Source organism: Notamacropus eugenii, chromosome 2 (genome assembly GCF_028372415.1).
Source record: "Notamacropus eugenii isolate mMacEug1 chromosome 2, mMacEug1.pri_v2, whole genome shotgun sequence".
NCBI lineage: Eukaryota > Metazoa > Chordata > Mammalia > Diprotodontia > Macropodidae > Notamacropus > Notamacropus eugenii.
The window spans coordinates 141,706,109-141,731,358 of NC_092873.1; the positions used below are offsets into that span (position 1 = coordinate 141,706,109).

The following is a 25,250-nucleotide window of genomic DNA, read 5'->3' on the forward strand; positions in this document are numbered from 1 at the left end:
TACACATACCATATGGGATTTAATTCTTAACAGTTTGTTTCAACTGCCATTAATAAATGACTTGCATATGTAGAATATTAAATGGTTGCTAGATGCAACCTAGTTTCTAATTAAACTAGTTTCTCCAAGAAATTCAGAGTTGAGATGAGAACTGGTCTATCTCAGAGATTTCAAACATTCTGGTCACATGTAGCCCACAACACTCTTGTGTGAGACTCACATCAAATTAAAATGTCATTGGGAAATATTTAACAATAGAAATAAAAATACAATAAAGCATAGTAAACATTAAAATGTGTTTTTTTTAAGTCAAGGTGCAACCCACAGGGATCTTTATATATGCTTTAGTGCTCTCAGTTTTTAATTGAGTTTCATACCATTTGTCTATAACATAATGAAAACTTACAGTTAAGACTTGAAAAAAGAGAAGAACAAGTATCTATGTAGTTTCTAGAGATGATGTTAAATAAAGCATAACTACATAACATAATGTTGTCACATCATAGAAATGGGCAGGGGAGAGACAGCCAAGAATTTGGTCACCTTCCTTGATTTATACTGACATTGTCCTAATGCAAAGGAGTGAATGGAATACCACAATGCTTGGTTTCTTATAATAACATCTTGGGAGAATTTTCTGGACCAGAGGATAGAATGACATTTTTTTCATGCACAATAATATGATTTACATGGAAAGATGGTGGGGGTGAAGGGGATGGATGGTTAATCTAATTTAGAAGCCTAAACAAAGACATCACTTCCATTTGGAGGTCTCATTCAGTATATCTGCACAAGGAGGTCGTCTGTCTTTGAGGCACAGAATATTTAAGACCAACTTTTTCATGGATACATTGGTGAATCAAGTAGAAGTACATGAAAATTGATTGTCACTGCAATCAGAAAAAGCTAAATAGAACAGAATTTCACCATTTACCACTTAATTCAGAGTGTTTTTCCTTTGGAAATAATATTAAGGAATACTCTTTATAATGTAGAGGTATTGATAAAGTAAGGAAAATAGAATTTATCTAGAAAATTCTTTATTGATGACCACTAGTACACTTTTAGGTGAGCTGGAGTGATACAGTCTCTAAACTAGAGAAAAGTAATTGCTATTCTAGTGAAATGTAAACAAAAATAAAATAATTTCACAAATAATCACTGCTATAAAAATAAACATATTTTCCCATGGACAATCTAATATCACATTGCAAACAGATCTAGAGATATTAGAAAATCATGAGGCTCCTAAAAATATCCCAAGAGATATCATGAACTTTTTGTTTTAGACTATCTACATTTTCACTTCTTCATTTTTGTGATTTTATTTGACATCTTCTGAGGACTTTCCTAAAGTCTTTTCAAAGACAATAGAGATTTCATCATCCCTTCTTTGATTATTTTTAATACCATATTTGATCCTGCCTCAACTTTGGCATCTCATGGTTTGTCATTACAACTTATCATATCGCTTTTATACATTATATATATATTTTATTATTCATGTCATTGTCTTATTACACATTTCTTGTCTAACTATAAATTTGCTGATTTCTTTCTTTTGTTTCCATCATTATGTGCATTTAATTCATTGAAGAACAAGACAAATATAGCTCTTCCTCAAAAGGTAAATATTAATATAACTTTTCTAACCCTTTAACATTGTTACCTTTCCATTATAAAATGTAATAGTTATTTTGTAACTTTGCTCTCTTGAATTTTAAAAAGTCAAAATTTTAATGAACAGAACAATTTAAAATGATAATTATTTACCTAGTTCATCACTATTGCTTTTTAATTTGAAATACCCTTAGAAGACTCAAATTTCTTGGAAAGGGGCTGAATAGCATTTTCAGTGTTAATTGTCAGCATATATGAATAAATTAGGTAAACTCTTGAAGAAAGTACTATTACTTAAGGAAATTAATATCTGTTTCATCTATATTTATTCATACAAATAAATTAGAGAGCGTTCAGTGTAACAAGAAGCTCCTTATTGAAGTAATAAAAGTATCAAAGTTAATTACCTTTACTCTTCTACTTTTGATCAAGGACTTGAGTTTTACTTTTTCTTCAAGAAGGACCTAAGCATATGATCAGGTACAGAGGGGGAGCAGAAAGTTGTCCTAGTTAATAATCCCTATATGCGTTTAAGACTTTGCTAGGAAGATAGATGATTCAGTACCTAACTACAACCTGTCTGTAATCACTGTCTCCAAAGGGATGCAATGGTTGTAAATTATTGAATATCCCCAAAAGTGGGAACTATCACTTCATATTTGATCTTTTCTTTAATCTTGTCTAAAGTACCAGACTATTTCCAGATTACTTGTTTGGTGCTCCTAGATCTGTGGCTCTCTCAGAATCCTGACATACTGCCTAGGCTTTTCCTATATAAACAGAAGAGCCAAATGTTTTGGTATGAATTTTCAAAGTGTTAACATTTCAATCTACCATTTTGCAATCATCCTTGCACAGAAAAGACAGTTACGAATTTTCCAACATGCTACAATAGCTAAAATGATGAATATATTGGTGAAAACTAAGTTCTCAGTGCTATTATGAAGTCACCATTTTACCCTAAAAGACCTCCAGAACTGGTAGTATAAAGAACACGTTGTTGTCCTTATTTGAATGCTTTAAATTCTGTTGCACCATACTTCTTGTCATCCTGGTTTCAAATGTATCACTAGATGACATGTGTTCTTTTTATTCTCATGGTTTTGCACTGCTTTCTGTGCATTCTGCTTTTGCCAATTAAAGTATATGCTACATGGCTACATGGAAGGAACACACGTCCTTTGGGTTCAGAAGGATTAAAGTGAGGCCCAATGCAACTGAAAGGTATACAGTCCTTTAATTATGGTTAATGAATAAACTTTACTAGAGAAATGTGAGAATTTAATAGTTCACTTCAGAATTCCACAAAGCAGTTTTTTTTAAAGTAGCACTCTATGTTTAGGGCAACAAAATCAAGCTACCTTTGTAAATAAATCTATTACCTACTAACTGAAGTTTACAGTGGAAAATGAAAAAAAAAATGGTGAGCAAGGCAGTGTAGTACAGAGGAAAAAAATTGAATTTTAAGTCAAAGGACCTTGGATATTTAAATATCTTGTATAGTCTTGGGCAAATTCATTCACCTCTATGGGCCTCAGTTTTCATACGTCTAAAATGAAGGGGTTATAATAAATCTGTAAGGTTCCTTTAAGCCATAAACCCTTTGACCCCATGAGTCAGTTTTGAGGCCCACATTGAGCAGGAAAAAGTTTTGTTTAGCCTGAAATTCCTACAATAGAGATAATCTATAATGAGCATAGAGAAGTCTTTCTGGTTGTTTTAGACTTATGGATTCCATTTATGATCAAGATAATGGACTCATGGTCCTCTGTGGCCAGTGCTTACTATATAGTAAAGTATGTCTCCAGAGTCATCATTTTAGTTTTCAAATTGCTCAACATTTCTTAGGGAGACAGTTGATTCATAAAGCTGTTGCCTAGAATACCTGCCTCAGCCTTTCTATGATAATAAATCCTATACTTATGCCTTGAAGGAAGACCACAAAGGCTGCCCTCGTAATGGTCCTTGCTACACAGTTTATAATATGCCCACTGCGAATTGTCATGGGGACCTTGCTTGGAATATTTTGTTCCATTTGGTGAAATATATCCAATGTATATGAATGAGATCTGTCATCTACTGCAGATGGGAAAGTGGGAAGAGGAACGAGCAATGCCCATATCTCTGTTTCCCTTTTAATAGCCTATAGCATAATAACATCAAGGCTGTGAAAGACCAAAATGTTCTGATAGGCAGGAGTTTTTAGAAGTCATCAGTTAAAGATATTTTTTTATCCTTGGCAACCCTTGTATTGTATTGCCTGAAAAGCTGGGTAAAGTCTATAAATGTAATTTTGGGAATTCTTCAAAATGCTGGAAAGAAGTGCAAAGTAGTATCAGAAACTGCTTTATAGATGACCTTCCTTGTGACTGAAGGGTGAAAGTAAAGAACTAACTACCTAAGGAAGCATTAACTTTTTAAATCACATCAAAATCACTTTTTAAAAAATCATTCCTAGAATCATAGAAGCTTATTAAAAGAATCAGTTTCATTCATGGGATGTTGTGCTGGGTAACATTTGGTGCTGTGTATATACTATGGTATAATCACATATATAGAGAAAAAATTAAACTTCACGTGATTGAAAAAAACACTTGAGAAAGAATGAATAATCAATCAAAAAGTGTTTATTAAACAACTGCTATGTGTCAGATACTAAGCACTGAGGATACAGAAGCAAAAATGTTACAGTCCCTCTCCTCAAGGTGCTTCCATTCTATCATGGGAGGCAATATGGACAAATAAGCATATATAACAAAAATGGAAAATAACTCATTATAGGCAGATGAGGGGATCAGAACAGGTCTCATTTAGAACATGGTGTTTAAGGTGAATTATGAAGAAAAGAGGGAATTTTAGGAGGCAGAGGCAGTATATTCCAGCCACATTCCAAAGACAAATGCAACAACACATAATAGGAAGGAAGAAAGCTAGGTCAGCTGAACCATAGTATTTAGGAAGAGGGTTCATGTGTCACAAAACTGGAAAAGTAGGTGGGTCAGGGTTGGGAAGAATATGAAATAATAATAGAACAGTTTATTTTTGATCTAGCAGCAAGAAGGAGGCAGTGGAATTTATTAAGTACAGTAGAGACATGGTCAAATCCTAACTCTGGAAAATCTAATTGTTAGTTGTGTGAAAACTAGATTGGAGGAAACTTGAGTCAGGAAGACTAAATAGGAGGCAATTGCAATAGTCCAGGTGAGACATGATGAGAACCTGAATTAGAGTAGTAGCCATATAAATAGAGAGAAGGGGATAGCTGTCAAAGATGTTTTTGAGTTGAGACATGACAAGATTTGGCAATTGATATTGAAGGAGAGTGGAAAGCTTGGATGACACTGAGGCAGTAAATCAGAATGACTGGAAGGATGTTAGTGCCCTCCAAAGAAACAAAGAAGTTAAGACAGGGCTGTTTGGATATTTCAGCTTTAAGAAGGAATAAGTAAAAATTATAATCTCAAACCCAGCTGATTTTGTAAGGAGAGTTCTAAGCCTAGTCAATATCAAAATGCAGCTTATTCAGGAAGGGACATTTCAGCAGATTAGCTGGTCTTCCTTTCATTAAAGGCTAGCAATTTCAATTAGAATATATGCAAATAGACATATGATCCATTAATGAGATTAAATTCATGAGAACAAACTGAAAAGTGTTTTCCTCAAATAGTCGCCTTTGACCATCTCATTGTTAGCTGAATCCTTCAACATACTCACTATTACCTTGATAGCTATAATCACATTGCAATTATGCATAGCTAATGAATTCATGCTGGCATATGTGTAGTGACCTTAGTCTCATCATGGAGGGTTCATTATGTCAAACCCAACAGACCTAACTTTTTCTGAAATGTCTGTTAATTGGAATATGCTTTGGAAATAATGGTTGCTATTTAAGGATTTATGAACTGGAAGGATTTTGAATTGACTCCTATCTAAATAGTTGCCTAGTGAAGGAAAAAAGGAGAGGGATCCAAGGTTCTTTCTCTTTTCTGTTGAGGCCATATCCAGATATAATAGAAGTTGCTTAAATTTCCTGAACTGAGTTTTCTCATTTATTGCATCAGGCTCATGATAGGGTACTTGTATGGAATATGTTTAGCGGTGGTATAGCCTTTGTCTTGTATGTCATCATAATGTTGATATATTTATCAACCAAGTTTTCATGGCAACTTTTGGGGACTCAGAAGATAAAGAAATTCCCTGAAAACCATTTGGTGCCACAGGATCCCTCCTTCTTTGCAGGTTTTTCTGATTTAAGTAGCATTATTCAGAGCGGGTGTTTAGTTTGTTTATTTTTGGTCTGGAACTGTTGTTTCATTGATGCAGCTAGATATCACATTGGATGTCGGGTTAGAAAGACCTGAATTCAAATCCTGCCTTGGACACTTACTACCTGTGTATCCCTGAGAAAGTTACTTAACCTCTGTCTGCCTTAGTTTCCTCATCTCTAAAATGGATAAATAAACTACTTTATGGATTTGTTGTGAGGATAAAAGGAGATAATATTTGTAATGCACTTTTCAAACCTTTAAGTGCCATCAAAATGCCAGCTGTTATTTTCGGCTCTATGTGGTTTGTCCTTTGTCCTCAAGGAGTACCATGGCTTCACAGAGATGATGACATGACTTGCAATTTGAATTGGATTGTGAGGGAGGGCTGTGCAAAGTCACCAGCCTTACTTTCTCCTCCAGAGCCACCTGAGTGCAGTGGCCATATATAGATCAGGATGATTGGATATGGTCCAGGATATAATGGAAAACCTTGGCCTTTCTGAGTTAAGGTTTTTTTAGGTCCTCATTTGGAGTGAGGCAACTCCCATTCATTGAATATGCCTCTTTAAGAAGTGAGTCAAGGGATGGGCCTCTTTAATTAAAAAAAAAAATCAAACTGTGAGGAGAAGATCCTCAGAATTTCTGGCTAAAAGAGAAACAGTTCCTATTTCCATTCATTCTGAGCCAGGAGGCCCCCAAAAATAATCATTAAATGGTGCTTGGGTAGAGTAAATTGAACCATTATTTATCATTGTGGGGAATTCCAGATAAAGCAGCTCTTATTTACCATTTCAGATCAGCAGCTTCTCTGCCACTTTTAATCTTAGGGAGTTTCCTGAGCCAATTTGCCTTAGATGACACAAATAGTTGTATCAGAGGTGAGAACTGAACAAGGATGTCTTCCTGACTCTAAGACCATTTCCCTATTAAGCCGCATTGCCTCTAAAAAGAAAGATTATATTTACATACAATATGATTTCTGAGCAGGGTGTGTGCATGTGTGTGTGCATGCATGATAGAAAAGCTGCATGATGTCAGGGAGAAAAGATTGGAGACAGGAAGAGTTTTCTCTGACACGTGCAACTCTAAGTTGCCAATGAGTTACTACTGATCAGTCATCTGCATTAGTGAAAGGAATTTCCATCCTGAGAGTCCTTTGATACACTCAAAGATATATACTTCCCAAAAAACTAAATCTAACAAATCTTCAAAACTTTTAGCAGTTCTACATCCTCAGAGATGAGTAGTTTGTTGATTAGTCATTTGTCTGCAGCATGGGCAAAATTGCCTTTTAGGGCTGATATTTTTTGCTTTTTCTGTGAATATCAATATCGCCCACGTGGTTTCCTTTTCTATAAGAAGTGGAGAAGGATTGAAGAAGAATTTATTCAGAAATGAATAAAGAATTTGGGAATAGAAGCAAGCAGGGGTATTCCAGTCAATATTTAACAACTAGCCCTCTTTTCAGACCTTGTTTTTCTAAGTGTAACATGAAAATTCAACAATCAGCTAGCTCTCTTGAACCAGCTAACTCCAGCACAATCCTGGGTAGAAAGGTTTAAAGTTGATTTATAGGGCAACTAAAAATAAATTTATCCTATTATATATCTACAACTACAAAGTCCTAATTGGCCAAGCAAAGAAAAACAAGAAATACTAGTGCCCTGGACTAACAGTTATAGAGGAAACAATTAAGATCAAAACCAAATGATTACTTCTATTTCCCTCCCTTCAAAAAAGAGTCAGTTATAATAGATAAAAACAACTCCACTTTGATGTACTCCATGTACTCTCTGTTGTTAATGGTCCAGATATGAATGGCGCACAGTAGTGTCACTAAAGATGGCATAGTACCATCCCAGAAGACAGCCTTTTACACAGCTCGCTTGCCCATGAAGGCTCCAGTTATTCTTAAACAACCTAACTGTATCAGGGACTGATATTTCATTGGTGCTCAAATGTCTTTGAGGTGTTTTCAGTTCTTGAGAAGTTGATGTCCTTATTTAGTAATTGTAGATATTGATTTAACTAGCTAAGCAAAATATGTCTAATGAAGTCACTTGTTTAACACAAGTCGCAGATATGTGATTTGGAATTCTAGGGCTATTATTTCAATGTATGGGACGAAATGGGATATCTCATAAGGTGAAAATCTTCCATTTAAAAAATTCCTTAAATTGAATATGAGTCTTTTAGAGTCTAGAAAAGAAATTAAGTATCTCAAGTCAACGTACATTCATAATCCACTTTTTATGTTTTCCTAGTAAAAGAGGTTTATTACTTTTGGCATTTATTTCAGTTTCTGATTCAAAGTAAATATTCATCCACATAATGGAAAGAACTTGAAATTACTTTATGCTCTTGCAAATTGCAGTATCTTTTTTGAGGAAATAAACATTGACATTTCTGTAATGTCAAATCATTTTTAAGTCTTGTCAATGTGTGTACATGTATTTGTGTGTGTTTTCACATACATATGTTAGAGTACATAAGCATATTGCTTAAGACAATTGTAATGAAGGGCATTTATTGATATGACAGGTCTTTGGATCATCTAGACAACATTATAGGGGAGCATGTTAAATTCCTTTTTATGGAAAAAGTAACCTGAAGACTATAACATTGTAGAATATGTCTGTGATGAATTGCTTTTAGCTAATAATTTCATATATTTTATCATTTATTATAGAAGAATAGAATCTGTCAAGTGAAACAATAATGAATGATTGAAGGGAATTATTGACTATAATTTTCCATTTGTTCTATAAATGGGAAGATCTAAATCAACTTTAGTCATCAGTGTATGTGAAAACTGTGCATTCCGATTGGGAAGAAATATGGTCATACTCAATTGCATATTTCTGTTAATGACCATGATAATAGGATATTTTTAAATTTCAGATCATATAAATATTTCTATTGCCACCTGATTTCTTTTGGAGGTTTTTGATCTATAACTTTTGCCCCTACTTTGGAAATGACAACCTGGTGTTTCAGTTCCATACTTATTTAGTTGCCTAAGCCTTCTCATCTTTGACTCTTGCTTAATCTCTGCATATTTCTTTTTATAAAAAAAATTATCTATTGCATTTAATTGCCTCCAGAAATGCAGATTGTGCTGATAATAAAATTGCTATAATGACTAAAGTGGAGAAGGGAACAGCAAATCACTCCAGTGTCTTTGCCAAGAAAACCCCAAATGGGGTCACAAAGAATCAGACACAACTGAAATGACTCCGTAACAAAAAAAAAAAAAACCATAACAAATAAAGAACTGGCCTCTACATCACTGAAATCCCACTTCTAATAAATACTGCCTATGTGACACTGGGCAAAACTTAACCTCTCAGTATGCCAGGCAATAAATTGTAGAAATTGTAGAAAGGTGCAGCAGATTCTTTATTAGGAAGTTATCTAGACTGATCAAATAACTCTTCTGGATTCCCTCCCTCCCAAATGCTACAACAAATGAACAGTATAATCCATGCAACTATTATTCACTATATACTGGGTTGCATTGTAGATACAAAGCCACTGATTTAGGAATCAGGAGACCTGAGTTCTCGTTCCCTTGACTCATTTCAGCTGTGTAGTTCCTAGTTTTCTTCAACTTATAAAGATTCCAGTTACATGGCCATTGGATCATAGTATCATAGATTTGTATATAAAATTGACCTTAAAGACCCTTCTATCAAAGAAAAAAATGAAATCAAAGAAGGATAAATAAGTTATCCAGTGTTGCACAACTAGTGTCTGAGGCATAATTCAGATTCATATCTTCCAGAATCTATGTCCAGTGAGTCATAATAACATTAAAAGAAAAATACTTCACATATTTGTGCCACAGAATCACAGAGTGAAGAGACACCAGAGGTCATTCAACTCTTATCATTTCATAACCTGGAGCCTCATATTTGTAAAATGAGATAAACAGAGGTTAAGTAACTTGTCCAAGGCCATAAGACTATTTGGTCTGAGGCTAGATTTGAGCTCAATTCTTACTAACTGCAGATCCAGCATTCTTTGCCCTGAACCACCTAGCTACCTAAAAGGATGTAATGGAACAACATATGTAAAGGACTTTGAAAACCATGAAGCTGTAAATAAATGGTAACTATCATTTTGCCTTTGCCACTATTTTAGGAAATTTGTCCCCTTTCTATTTTGTGGCACAGTGAATAGAGTGGTAGGCCTGGAGTCAAGAACACCTGAGTTCAAATCCATACTCAGACACTTCTTGGCCGTATGATCCTGAGCAAGTCAGTTAACATCCATTTGTCACAGTTGCTTCATCTGTAAAATGGGAATAACATCTACTTCCCAGGACTGCTGGATCATATGAGATAATAATTGTAAATAATGATCACAGTGCTTGACACATACTAAGTGATATATAAATATTAGTTTCTATCATCATCATTATTAATTATTATTAAGGGATAATTCGTAAAGTCCTTTCCCTCCATTAATTTACTCCTTTACTCATTCAGTAAAGATTTCTTCCATTTTGTTGTTTTTTAAAAACTATTGGATACCTTTGCTTTCATTAGATTTAGGTATTTCCTACACTAAAATATATTTCTATGTCCTCATGTCTTAATAGACTGTTTTCTTGAATTAGAGAGGTCAAAAATAATGTTATCATTTTTCTGGTCATGCTTCTGGAGATGTTGATATCTGAATTTAGTTAGCCTTGTCCTTAGGGTAAAAATAGATACCTAGTGTGCTGCTGACCGCAAACACGAAACTATTTCAGCTTGGAGGTTCTCCAGAGTTCATTTTCTGATGTATAGACTTTCAAAACCATGAGTAGTCATTAAAAGAGGACTTTGAGAAGAAGTGGTAGTTAAATTGTATTTATTATTTGCATCATAATTATCATTTACATTAATCAAGGCTATTCTTGTAGTGTTTTTTTTTCAAACAAGTGGTACAGAGAGATTTTTAAAAATTTTCCACATTGAACTTTCACTCAACATTGAGATCTCAACAGTGAAAAATTTTATTGACTTCTTAACCCTCCATGAATTTGAACTGCTTTGAGAACATTTACAAAGAAAGAGATCCATATATTCAAGTAGGCATAAATAAAGATGGTGTTAGTATATTACAAATTAATTTGAATGAATCTCTTGGTTCTTTGAAAAAAGAAAATTGTTCATTGTGAAAAACATAGTGAATACAGATTTCCATAATGAAAATTTATAAAACTGCATCAGATTGGTAAATAGAAGGACAGACACACAGATAGATAGGTAAAGCCATACCTTTTGTGTGACATAGGACCTTCTGCTATAATGCATATTAGAAATTCTTCTCTAATTTTATAATTTCAAAGAGTTACCTAGAAGAATAGAGCGTTTAAGTGATTTTTCCATGGTCACCCAAATAGTATGTCAGAGACAGAGTTTAAAATGTTTTTCTTGATCCCAAGTCTATCCATTTAGCCACAATTATAAAATTATATGTAGGCATTTCTATAAGAATTTGCATGCTGTGAAAACTGTATAACCTAAAATTAATGCCATTATCTTTTTACATAGTTACAATAAAAAATGAACTTACATGAGTATACCAAATAATCTTTGAGTACCAAGAGGCATTTTTAAAAAATCCAAATAATTCAAATGTAAATATATTTCTTTTTTTTGAAAAGTATTGTAGATTTTTCAATTATGTGTTTAGTACAGGGTATTTTTATTATGAATTTACTGTGATTTTCAGTTCACTATAATTTTTGAAAATTTATTTGTAAACTCTTAGTTATTTGGGAGATTGATATGACTAAACTAGGTGCAGGTTGGGAGTCAGCAGACAGTAACATATCATCACTGGAAAAGTATTCAGGAGAAGGAATCTAAAAGTTGATATTCAAAAAATGTATGACCAGGAAAAATTAGGAACCTATCATGTAGCAAGAGTAAAGGACAACCAATGTCTAGACTAGGTGCTCCATTGGGATGTATGCATAATGTGAAGAGAAGGGAAGAAAGGCCCTCAGAATATTGGTTAGCTTTCCTATGGGGAATGCATAAGAAGATATGGGTGATGTTATACAAATTGGGTAGCTATTGATGGAATTCTATCCCCATTGTTAGAAGGAAGAGTTGAGATCTCTATTAAAGTATTCTACTACTGGAATTGTTTGTGTTAAAGATGATAAGAAGTTTGTGAAATGTAAGTTTAATATTAGAGTTTGGGAAAGGTTCTTTTCTTTTTTTGCTTTGTCTTCATTAAAGACATGATCTTGAAAAAGCTCATTTGTATGCATATATACATATATAAACATATATGTACAAAGCAAATCAGCCAAGCTTGAATCTCCTAAAAATTTAAAAAACCTAGAGTATTTGATACTTTGAGATAATGTTATTTATATTTCTATTATTATTGAAGCTCTAACCCTTTTTATGCCAATAATTCAGTGTCAAATAATTAATGTAGTTTCCTTTTTCTTGAAAAATAAGGCCTTTTTCCAAATGTGAATATAATTTTTTTTCTTTTCACAGACAAATTTAGATTTAATACTGTAATTCTTTTTTCATCATTCTGTTTGAAAGGCAGTGTCATAAACTTACAACAAATTGTTATTACTGTATTTGAGAATATTTCAATACATTTATGTAACTGAAGTAAAACACTAAAATAATATAAACCATTATACGTATCGATATAAACCATTATACATACTGAGTCCGTGACTCAACATTCTTTTGAAGGGTAAGCATTACAGTCTAATAAGAAAAAATTATAATATTTTGAATCTAATGAAATATTATTGTAAAATTAATGGACATATTAAATTAGTATACACCTAAGAATAAAAACTTTGTCAATTATACTAGTTACCATATTGATATGTATGTCCAACAGAATTGCCACCATGGCACTTTCATCACCAGTCAACAGTGTCAAGTATAGCAATTTCCAACATAATCAAAATGCAGCTTTTAATGACCACACAGGAGGGAACTTCTCAACAAACCATGTGGAGAAGCTGCTCATTTTTATATGTCCACAATGGGTCTTAATTAATGAAGCTGTGCAGAGTTGAGAGATTAATTGAGACATATAAAATTCGCAAGATAATGGAGGTAAACAAGAGATAATCATTGAAGATCAGCAGCTGAAAGGGTGAATTTATTGGAACGTTTTGAGAAAAGGGTAAAATATTTTAAAAATGAGGAACATCAACCATAACAAGTAAGACAAACTCTTCCATTTTTCTGAAGAGGCTAAAATTTTTCATGATAAAGACCATTTCTATGGTCCTTCAGAAGAGAAATATATAATTTGACAGGAGATAGTCCCCAAAATACCAACTTTATACTACAGCCATGATGGTCAAATAGCTAATAGGTCTAGACTTCTGATTCCACAAAAATCAGGACTAGATTTTTACCATTTATATTGTTCTTAAAGACAATATAACTATTTGCCAAGCCCTATTATTTCTAAAAACATATAGCATAATAAATATTTATATTGTTGTATCAGTATAGATACTTGTCTTGATTTCCAATCCTTAATTCTGATTCTGAAAGATGTATTTGTAAACAATTCAGTATGTCTCTTCATTTCTCTGGTAGGAAGATAAGCTTAATATAACTAATTTTCCATTTGGCTAGTGATAACAATGGAATTCTTTAAAATGATTGTGAATATATAAAGTAATGGAATTATTGTCAGTTCAATCTTTCTTTTGCTTGACAATCGTTTTGTTGGGCATTATATGAAATAATAACAAAAATTTAAGGTTTATGAAGCATTTCACATATTACATTGTTTGATCCTCATAACAACCCTGAGTTAGTAGGAAATATGAAGTAGGTGCAAATTTCCAAAAATTTCATAATTAAAACCAGTTTCAGAATGTGCAATTGGATTATTTCACCCAAACTGATGAAGGGTACAATTGGCTTGAGACTCAGTAGTATACAGTAACAGAAGGGTTTGTCTAAGAGTTAAGTACATGAAACTACATCCAAGTAACCTTCCACGCATATAACTAGGAGCTATGACTTAACCAGTCTTAAAAGTTCTAAAATAAAATAATATCAGACTCTGAAAAAAAATAGCTTTACAAAATGTTATTTAAAACTATTCTGATCCAAACTGAAGTTTCTATTATAAGTTATTTGACTGCTCTTTCCAGAGCACATAGAAGAATGCCCAAGTGGGATGGTCTCCCATTTAGGGAAAAGATTTTATTCACTATCTGTACATTTTCTTTTTGTACATCCATGCTATGATGTTTACCTTCTCTCCTTCTTCCCTCACCCATTACTGGGATCCTCAGAATATCTATAAAGTCACATTTTACATCCTTCATTGTCAATGCTCATAAAATTTTAGGAAAATGAATTTGTTCTGTGTTTTATATTATGTTAGCTATATTAAATATATTATATTAGTGAATTTATTCATCCTTCATTACGTCTTGTCATCATTAGACTTAAATAAGATTGGATCATTGCTGTAACCACTTATCAGCATTATGAGATGGACAGAGAGAAGTTGTCTAATCGAGCAAACTGTGATAGTTAACTGAAAACTTTACTAATGCTTCCCCATTGAGTCAGTGCTCCAGATATGGTTATGATTTCTATTTAATACCTATTAAATTTATGTACCTGTTGAGTACTAATCCTTAACAAAACTAATCAAGGCACCAAATTCTTATGCCATGCATTAATTTTGAGTTTCAGTCTCCACTTCCAGAAATGGAAGTATACTCTGGTATACATACCTTGTGTTATTGCTGTTTGGCCATGAACTGGACATCTGTGAAATGATGAGATGAAGGGAAAAAAGAACACCATGATGACAATGCTTATGCTCCCTACTATCCATCATCTTAATGATGATAATGCTGATATTAAATCCTCTGTCCACATGGCAAATGGGAGTCTGTGCACATGGCCCTTTGCAGGTGTGATCAGAAAAGGCAGTGTGGCATCATTTATAGAGAGCCAGCTTCAAAGTCAGGAAGCCCTGAGTTCAAATTCCAACTCTGACATATATTGACTCTGTGACCCTGAGCAAGTCACTTGATTTCTCAACGTTCTGGGAAGCTCTATAAGACTGTAAATTGCAGAGAAGCTGCTGACTTGCCTTAGTAGCAGAATTTCCTTACCTGAGAGTGTTATATAACAGTAGATTCATAGGTCCAGGACTTATTCGCATCAGAAAAACAGAGATATAGAGCACAACGGAATCTCAGATTATCTAGTGCAAACCAGTCACTTTACAAATAAGGAAGCGGATCTGGACAGGAAGGATAAATATTAGAATGTAAGTTCATCTTACTAGATCATAAGCCCTTTGAGTGCAGAAGCTGTCTTTTGTATTTCTATTTCTAATATTTAACACAGTGCTTAGCATATAGTACATGTTTAATGAATGCTTTTTATTCATTCAAGTAACTCACCCAAAGTCATACAAGTAGTAAGAAGTAGATTCAGGACTCAAGAAAAAATGAGAGGCTAAATGACCGCATATTGGGTATGTTGTAGGAGAAATTCCTTTAATATTTGGGTTGGATAAGATGGCCTCTGGGGTGTCCTCCAACTCTCAGATTCTGTAATTCTGTTAAATTTGGTCATCTTTCAACTAGATGGATTATAAGCTTAATTTGATAGGATACTTGAGGTCATAATAATAGAATTCTTAGAGTATTAAAACATACTTTATAGACATTATCTCATTTGAGCCTTACAACCACTCACTGGGGAATTACCACAGCCATTATTACTTCCCTTTTATGTAAGAGGAAACTGAGATTCAGAGAGGTCAAATGGCTTGCCCATGGTCACACAGCTGGTAAATGTTAAAGTTGGATTTTGAACCTAGAACTTCCCACCTCTAAAACTAGATTTTTGTCTAGGGTATTGGCTTCTATGGGGTTTAACTCAGCAGCCAGTTGACCTAATGTGATCAAAGCTTCTTTGTTATTCTGAAGTGTCTGGATATCTTAAAAAAAAGGCTTCCTGTCTAGTCAGTTAATAAAACCAACAAGTACTTTTTAAGTGCCTACTATATGCTAGGTGCTATAGAGGATTCAAAAGAGAGCTAAAAGAGGTTTCTGCCAGAAGTAGAGTAGTCCTCAAAATTGGCATAAATGAATCTCAGAAATATGCATAGATCTTGAACAAATGAGATATGAAGCATCAGAAGAGTGGAATGAATATATAACCATGATTTTTCAAATCTTTACCTTCATTTGTTTAAAAAATGGAAGGAGGAGTATGTTCCTGAAGTCAGCATGTTATGGATGATTATAATGGTTGTTGTTTTTAATACAAGAGAATATTATCTATAAGGGGGCAACTTTTCCCCAAAATTCCAATGACTTGCTACTTTAGAAGGGAAAAAAAGTTTAAAAGGAGTGTATTTCAACACATGTAATTTAAAGAAAGATAATTTTAATTAAATTTTTCATGCACCTGATTTGGACATAACAACCAGCTCTATAGAAAAATGAACTTTTTAAAATTAATGATCCTATTCTCAGCAATAGTCTAAGCTGATGCAGATGTATGCACAGATGTGCATACAAACACACACTACTAGAAAATGGCTGAGTCACAAATAGCTACTGTGAGTATTAGATGATTTAATAAAGAATGTCTCAGGATAGTAAATGATATGTACTTGATGCAGTTTTTGGAGATAAATGCTTTAGTGTATGTGTTCATGCATGTATGCATGTGCATATTTGTATGATGTGTTATTTTCTAGACTTACTCTTTCTCTATAGATATCCTCTATAGTCAGCCGATTAATAGAACAACAAATTTAAAACTAAATTGCTTTCATATAATCATTTTTAATGAGCGTTTAGAGTATATCCTTTCAAACAAAACTTAGAGTACTTATCTTAAGTTACTAACATGTGTGTCCAGTCCTGTGTGATTTAGATTTCATTCATTTCTAGACTGGCATTCGGTAGTGTTGTAAACTCTGCATATCGTCCAGCTTATTGTCATGTGAATTATTTCTATATTTCATTTAATTGGAAGATCATTAACATTGAAGTCTTAATCCATTCAGTTCTTAAAAGGTGTTCTACATCTTTTAATGGACTTCCATTGTGTGTTTTTACAGCAAGCTTAGTAGTGGAGGAGCGAACAAGACAGATGAAAATGAAAGTACATCGCTATAAGCAGACAACAGGGTCTGGTTCTAGCCAAGAGCTTGATCGCGAGCAATATTCCAAGGTAAAATAGCAGTAATAAAACTGTAATTTTCCCACTTAGAAATGCAGTATTCATAGAGGGTGGAGGGACACATATCTGAATTTTTAAAAGTAATTATGGTTTTATAAATTATCTTTTTTATATCATACTTACTGCAAACCTTTCAGTGACTATTGCTTCCTTACATTTCAACAAAACACAGATGCTTTTGTGCAAAGTAAGGCCAGACATCAATAACTGTGATCCATAATTGTACAGTATGTGAAAAAGAAACACTTAACTGTTTTAAGAATGCTTTAGGCAAATTTGTGTAGATAAGCAGTAATTGTGAAGTAGTTTACTAGCTTTTCTTGTTAAAATACCAAACAACCGAATCATAAGGTAAATACAGAAATTTTGAAAAGTAGGCTTTCAATATGTATGTTTACATATATATCTATATATAATGATGTTTGTTAATGACAAAATATTGCTCTTTATAGCTCATATTTATCGCTGATTTATGCCTACAGTAATACTGTTTTGAACTCAAAAGAAGCTACACATTTTCTAAATTACAATAATTTATCTTTAGCAAGTAGCATTTGTATTCTAATAATATTTTAAAGGAAAATCTAAAAAGATTTAATTATAGGGAATTGCTAATGGTTTTATTAAAAGCATGTTTATTCAAGGCACTGTTTTCAAATTCATTTCAATCATAGAAATTGCAGTCATGATTACAAAAATTATTTGAGGTCCAATTATCATCCAAAGCAGCACATTAGAAACAGAGGAACATAAGAAACACAAGGTTCACATGACAGCCTCATCATTAGTTTCTTTATGTTTTATAGACCAGAACTAAAAATATGACTTTTGATAGCGCAGATTTTCAGTCATGTACCTATCTATTTAGAAACTTTTACAAAGAAAACAAAGATATTTGGAAATTGTATTTGATTGAATGTACATTGGGAGACAAAGCTACTAGTTCTATTAAACAGAATAAATAATTACCTGGAATCACACTCACATCACTTCCAACCTAGTTCAAGGAGGGATATTACCATAGGTAACTGGCAGTATTGCTGTGCAGTGCTACCCAAATTCCTAAGAATCTGAACTACCTTTAGAAAAGATGGAATTTTAATCAAAGGCAGGTCAATAAGCAACATTCTTTCATGCTTTAAACTACTAGACCTTGAATCTAGCTATCTTTCATAGTTCCTCTTCTCCTTCAAATCACTGTCTCCTCCTTGGCTTATTTAATTTCTTTATTTTTTTCTTTCAATTGACAACATAATTTGCCCTCACCCTTACTCCAAATACATCCTAGTAGAAAGCAGAAGGAAAGTTGAGATCTTTCTCATCCTTTGGAATCAAATACCAACATCAAAGATCACAAGATCAAGGAATATGTCAAAAAGTAACTTTACAGGAGGAATCTTGTTCCTTTTATGCTACTATTTTACACTGTTATCAGAGAGAAGGGGGAAAAGAAAGTAAGGAATCAAGCAAAGAAGTATGGTTTGGACAATGCTTTCCAATTCATCCTGAGTTGTCTTTTCCAACAAATAAATAATCACATGCATGGTGAATCATATTCTATAACTCTAGAGCATTATACTCACTGTTTTTCAAATGTATATAAAGATTAAAAAAATCAACTATCTGGAATCTCTAGGGTACTGCTCCATTAGAACAAAATATGACCAAATTTCAAAATTTAGGGATATGAAAATGTCATCTAGAACTGTAGAGTTTGGAAAGGATCAATTAGGTCCACATTTAGTGGATAAGAAATCCAAGGTAAAGAGATTAGATAATTAGTCAAATTAGGTGATTGGTCAAAGAAATAGGAGTAGAACTATATTTTGACTAATCGATCATTTCATTTTTCGCTGCCCAGCATTAATGTATTGTTGTAGGCTGTAGGAGCTCTAGACCTAGAGTCATCAAGACCTGATTTCAGATCTAGCTTCAGATACTTACTAGCTGTGTGACAGTTAGTAACCTATACCAATCTGTTTCCTCTGCGGCAATGCAGGACAAAGTGTATCACCTACTCCCCAAGTTGCTGTGAGGCTCAAATGAAATAATGTTTGTAAAACATTTAGCACAATGCCTAGCATATACTAAATATTTTAGCAAGTGCTTGTGTCTTCTTTTTTCTTGTATTGCCCTAGGTGCAACCTAAACAAAGTATTCTAGCATGTATTAAAATTAGCATTGCCTTATTTCAGGTATACTAATTTAGTATTTTCTAATTGATTGAAAATATTTTTCAAGCCGTATTACTGCCAATTATATTAATGCCACTCTTGAAAAGCATCTTGTTTTATGAAACTTTATAATATTTGGATGGAAATACTTGTATGATCTAGACTTGTATTCAAATTCCCTAGGCCTGTTTTCTCCTTTGAATAACTGTAGAGGGTGTCTTGTTCCCTTTGAGCTCTAAAAAGCTAAGAATTCATGACTCATTATCTGAATATAGTAAAAAAATGCCATTTCAGCATAATTTTAAAACCAATATATCTTTAAAAATTAAATTTAGTTGATTATAACTTATGTTTAGATTCCATACCATATTAGAATCTCAGTGATGGAAGGGTCTCTAGAAGCATTTAAATTCATTCCTTACTCAATGAATGAATCTATTCTGCAATACCTCTCAGGACTGTCCAGACAGCCTTCACTTAAAGTTATCTGTAGTAGTGGGGAATTCACTCTTTCTCAAGGAAGCTCTTTTTTTTTTTTTTGGACATATTTCTTAGAAAGTTCTTTCTTATACTGTTTTGAGATCTATCTCCCTATAACTTCTACCCATTTGATCTGAAAAAAAGAATTGGTCTATGTAACTAAAGCTTATCCATATAAGAACCATTCAAAACATTTGACAACTATTATGGTGCTGCCCAAGACTTCTCTACTCCAGGCTAAATATCCCCAAGTTTTTTGCCAATTCTGAAGTGACCTGATTTCATTTAACATTCTGCTCCTATTTCTTTGGATTTTCTCCAACTTTTCAATGTGCTACTTAAATCTGACCTATGAAACTGAGTATCATTCTCTAACAGAATATAAGCTCTGTGAGGGCAGGAACTATTTCATTTTTGGTTTTGTATCTCTTTCCCATTACAGGACCTAGCACATAGCTTAGGACTTAGAAAACACTTACTGAATTGAATTGAATACTCTATGTTCCAACCAAAGTAGAGTGAATCAGTCTTTCTTTGGACACTCTTTTTTCCCATGTTATATTATTGACTGATAGTAAATTTATAGTAAATGTAAATTCATAGGTTATTTTTGACAAAACTATACCTCTCCCATACTATATTTGCTTATGGATTTTTTAAATCCAACTGTAGAATTCTCCATTTATCCATGTTAAATTCCATCTTATTGGATTCAGACTTCCCATTGTTTAAGCTTCATCAAGATATTTTTTCCCGAATACTGACATCCAACATTAGTTGACACTCCTATGTTTCTGTAATTCATAAATATGTTATTATCTCCACTTATAAGCTTGTCAGTCATGTTGAATAGAGACTGACCAAGGAAAAAGCCCTGAGACAACCTATTTGACAAGCTGGATTAATCAATACTTTTTGATCTAGTCATTCAATCTAAAGTTTAGCTAACTATGTGATCATGTAATCCGCATTATCCATCTTGTCTCCTGTAATATCAAATATCTTACAAAAATATAGGAATAACCTTTCTTTGCCATTCTGCAGATCTCTTAATACTTACCATTATACTTCAATGAATTCATCCAACAGAGACCACTCTCCTCTGCTATCAGACATGTACTATTCATATGTCTTGCCCTATGTGATTCTCATCTGTACCCTTCCATAATTTCCCCAGATGCTGTAGCCAACATGAGTGAATTGTTTTATTTTTTAATTAATATAAGTGAATTCATTTCAAGAAATATTTCATGTAATATTGGATCTATCCATAGATCATTCCCCCTCCTACTATATGACCACCTCACATAGACTTCTTCTCATTCATAATGTACTCACTTGTTGCATGTGAGAATGCTGAAGTCTACTTATGTCCAACATGCATCCTTCCTTTCCCCTTTGTTTTCCTGCAATTTAGCTGCATCTGTTTTTTACGTCTTCTGATTTCATTTAGAGTAAGAATGCCAACAAACGTATAGTGATTCTTCTACTGGGATATCAGCTCACTTGTCAAATGAAGAGTATACATTTAATGAACAGTGAAATTCCTATTTGTTGCTAATGCAATGATTTTTGTCATTCTTATCACCCTCTGCCACACTGCAACTATTCTTTGTAGAAGAATAAGGGAGCTACGTCTCCCTGGGTGCAATTTTGTATTTTTCTTTGTTTCAAGGGTTACCAATACCAAAGAATTTATCACTTTGTAGCCAACACGCTAATGCAATCTCCTCCATGCTTAGCTTAAGCTGACATTGTCGATCACTGGAACCATACTAAAAGCCTTACCACATTATCAAAGCCTGCTTTGCCTGCATTCCAATGGCAAAGTCTTTAGGAACTAATCAGCTCAGCAGCACAATGAGGCACTAAAGTAGGACCTTTGTGGAAAACTCTTTCAAAAAAATTTGCTCCAGAGGAGTCCTTTCTGAATTGTAGTGTTTTTGGTTAATGAAAAGAAAATAAGTTATGTAAAAATTCTTGTACAGAATAGTGATTATTATATCTGGATATGTGGAGTAAGGATTGTTTTTTTTTTTTTTTTGTAGTTTTACTAGTGGCATAAGAGTTTTGTCTTAACTTTTATAAATATTTTCTATTGCACATGTTAAACCACATGGCAGCAGTTTAGATTCAAAATCTCCATTATCCAGTTTTTTAAGATTCATTGTATTGTGTAGATGACCTCCAAGTCTCCTTCTACCCTGTCTTTTTAACAGCGTAGTTTCAATAGCAAGTTTGGCTTTTCCCACAGTTTCAAGAGCTGTTTCATTTTATTGATCATCTAGAACTTGAGAAAATATATTCTTTCTTATTAATACCAATTATTTGCATTTAATTTCTTTAAAATAAGTCTAATCTCTCCTCAATAAAGAAGCTAAGTAGATAGAATGTTTCAAGTCAGGAAGACAGCGGTTCTAAGTCCTGCCTCTGAATCAAACTTGGCTACATTTCCCTAGAAGCAAGTCATCTAATCTCTCAGTCTTCCAGGCAACTTTCTATGGCTATAAATTGCAGAGAAATTGCTAAATTGCGAACACTGTGTAGCACCAATGCCATATTCACAGTGCTTAAGGCAACCATGAATATGCTGTTGCAATTCTGAATCAAAACATACAACAGATGCTCCACATGGAAGACAGAACCAAAACATTTATTCATTCAGACATCAGAAAGCCAGATCCAACATAGTAACAAAAATCTATACACAATAACAATGCAGAGCATAACACCATCCCAATCCTTCCCCCTGCTAGGCTTCCCACAAACCAGCTCCCTTAAAGAAAATCACAATCAAAACTCTCATTCAGGCTAGCCACCAGCCTGTTTGCCTGCAACCATCCTAGCTCTAGCTAGACTCTGACCAATTTCTTTTCAGCTCTGCTCCAACTCCACCTCTTCCTGTTCCTCCCATCCTATTCCACCTGTTCAGCAAACTTCTCCCACCGCAGGCTCCATGTGACTCAGACTCAGGTGACTCTGGCTTCCATGTAACTTAAACAAGTCACATGGGCCTATCCATGAATGGGAAAGATCTTCCCATTTAAATTACCACTGTGCACTGTGTTGGTTAATTCAGGTCCATTACCTGGAATGCATCAAACCAGTGGAATGACAGGTACAATGCTTATCCTATGAAATATCAATGACATGGAATTGTAAAGCCCTTCAAAAGCCACCAAATCCAATCCCCCTCCTTTTATAGGTGGAAAAAAAAAAACCTGAGAAACAAAGAGATTAAGTGGTTTGCCTAAGGTTCTATAACTAGCAGAAATCTGAGACTGGCTTCAAACTCAGGTTTCTGTGGATCTAAACTCCATGCTTTTTTAACAAGCCACCTCTTTGTCCCTATTATTAGAACTATAACTAAGAACCAATAGAATGATAACTGTTAGATATATTGAATTTGGCCATCATCTCTTCCCTTTACCTGAATCTTAATAATTTAATCAATATTTCTAAAAGAGCGATGTTGTCTTTTTCTAAGAAAGAATCAGAGTTTAAATGAGATTCTTTATTTACAAAATAATAACAAGTATAATAATAACCTAAAGGATGTATTTTCTTATGGTTATTGAATATGCCACATATTTTCTGAGGAAAATTCCAGAAATCAAGGAAGATACACTGCTCCTTTAAATAGTGTTAGGTTGAGCTTTTATTGTTAAGATCCAGAGATAAAAAATAGCAGCAAATTTCTCCTAAATACTTGTACAAGTGTATTATCTTTGAAGTTTGAATGCCTTCTAGTCTTTAAATCTCTTTCTCTCATTTCTTCTATTGATTTTACATCCAGGTAACAGTATTTGGGATCAATTAACCATAGTGGCTAGGTGCTGTGGTAAAATTAAATGCTACTCTAAGTGCCTTTTACTTCAGATGTCTCATTTTAAAAAGTATACCTATTTCCTTTATCAAGAAAAAGGGACTCAAGATGATTTTCACTATGCTTTTCATATATTGCTACTGTAAATTAATCATTCTTAATTATTTTTAATGAAAGACCACATATTACAGTGGAAAGAATCATAAAACCAGGCTCAAGACTCCTCTCTGCCTTTTGGAAGTTGTATGATCCTGGGAAAGTCTTTTTACCTCAAGGGACTTAATTTTCTTCGTCTATAAAATGAAAGGGTTGGATTGGATGACCTGTCCAAGTCCTTCTCATTCTGAATACTTATACGCTTAGATATATTAGAATTCAGGCACATCTCATACTCTATGAACTCTTGAGCCTCTGAAGTAAGCAATATACAATTCTATTAAATAAAAATTCCCCCAAAGCAAAACATATGGTTCTAAAATTTTGATAGAACTTTATATGGCTTAGAGAAAAGGAAAATAATGAAACATGCACTGGTAATAGATGATAGTTCATGTGTTTTATTTACTGAACGTTCCTAACAGAGTTAATAAAACGGAAGTGGAGCCAACCATAAGAGATTTTACATCAGAATATCTTTGTCCCTTTCTTCTTTCAAGTTTTCACCAAAGAAGAGAGATGTCTAATGAAAGACTTAAGTAGTGTTATTCATTTTACATTTTGTTACTGTTTTTTAACCAGACCTTTGAGTTCATCAGAACAGGGAACTCTTTGGTAGGAAAACTCCTTCTAGACACTCATATTAGTAATTCTGTGACTAAGAGAACCATCTAGGAATACTAACATGCTAATTGACTTCCCCAAGATCACATAGCTAGTATGTGTATAAGGCAGGATTTAAACTAACCTCCTAACTCTAAGACCAGCCTTCTAGGTATGATATGGTTGATTAATATCTCACAATTATGATAAAATGAGTTAGATGTTACTTAACATCCATTTCTCAGAATATCATAGACTTATCTGAGAATTTGGGGGGCTTGAGAGCTCCTTTGTTATTCAAGGAATTTTTCTCATTCTCTACCACATACCTCATTGTATTGTCTTTTGAGTTTCAAAAGCTATACAGATTAGTACTAGAGTTATCAAAATTAGTAAGGTGTTTCTGAATGAGACATTGCTAGAAACTATAGTAAATATTGTAGGTGGATGTTGGGTCTTAGTTCCCTTTGCTGCAAAGACAGCATGTGTTGGTAAGTGAACATATTACCTCATCACTTAAGATAATACTTAAATTTGAACTTTAAAAATACATCCAACTCACAACTGACCAACAACAAAGAGATTATTTTGGAGAAGAGTTGAGCTCTTCACTTTTTAGAGGAAAAAATGTTCCTTTTTTATTGTATTTGCTTGATTTTTTGTGAGTGCTTTAGTTTTAGAAAACTAAGGTGGGGGTGAGACATACACATAATACATGAGATTTAAAAGATAATAGCTAATTTGAAAATACAAGAGAAAATTATCATAGGGCAGGTCCCCATTCCAGGGATTTGACTTTCCTTAAGTTCAAGTAAATACCTTCTATGCATATGTGTCTTCATGGCATCTTTCCAGCGCGAGGGCCTGTATGATAGGTTTCATTTTGGTTCCA

The 25,250-nt window shown here is 33.6% G+C and overlaps 1 protein-coding gene across 10 annotated transcripts in view; it reads left to right on the forward strand.

The window, feature by feature from the left end:
- Nucleotides 1-25,250, forward strand: part of RIMS1 (regulating synaptic membrane exocytosis 1) — a 717,070-nt gene that overhangs the window by 554,210 nt on the left and 137,610 nt on the right. For 4 of the 10 annotated variants that reach the window (XM_072642588.1, XM_072642590.1, XM_072642589.1 and 1 more), the window contains 2 exons: nt 1,598-1,627; nt 16,998-17,110. The exons of 2 other annotated variants lie outside the window; for them this stretch is intronic. In XM_072642588.1, coding sequence (XP_072498689.1) covers nt 1,598-1,627; nt 16,998-17,110 — 143 coding nt within the window. Of the gene's footprint in view, nt 1-1,597; nt 1,628-1,828; nt 2,845-16,997; nt 17,111-25,250 lie in introns of those variants that run through there. 4 more of the 10 variants (XM_072642596.1, XM_072642597.1, XM_072642593.1 and 1 more) reach the window with 3 other exon arrangements.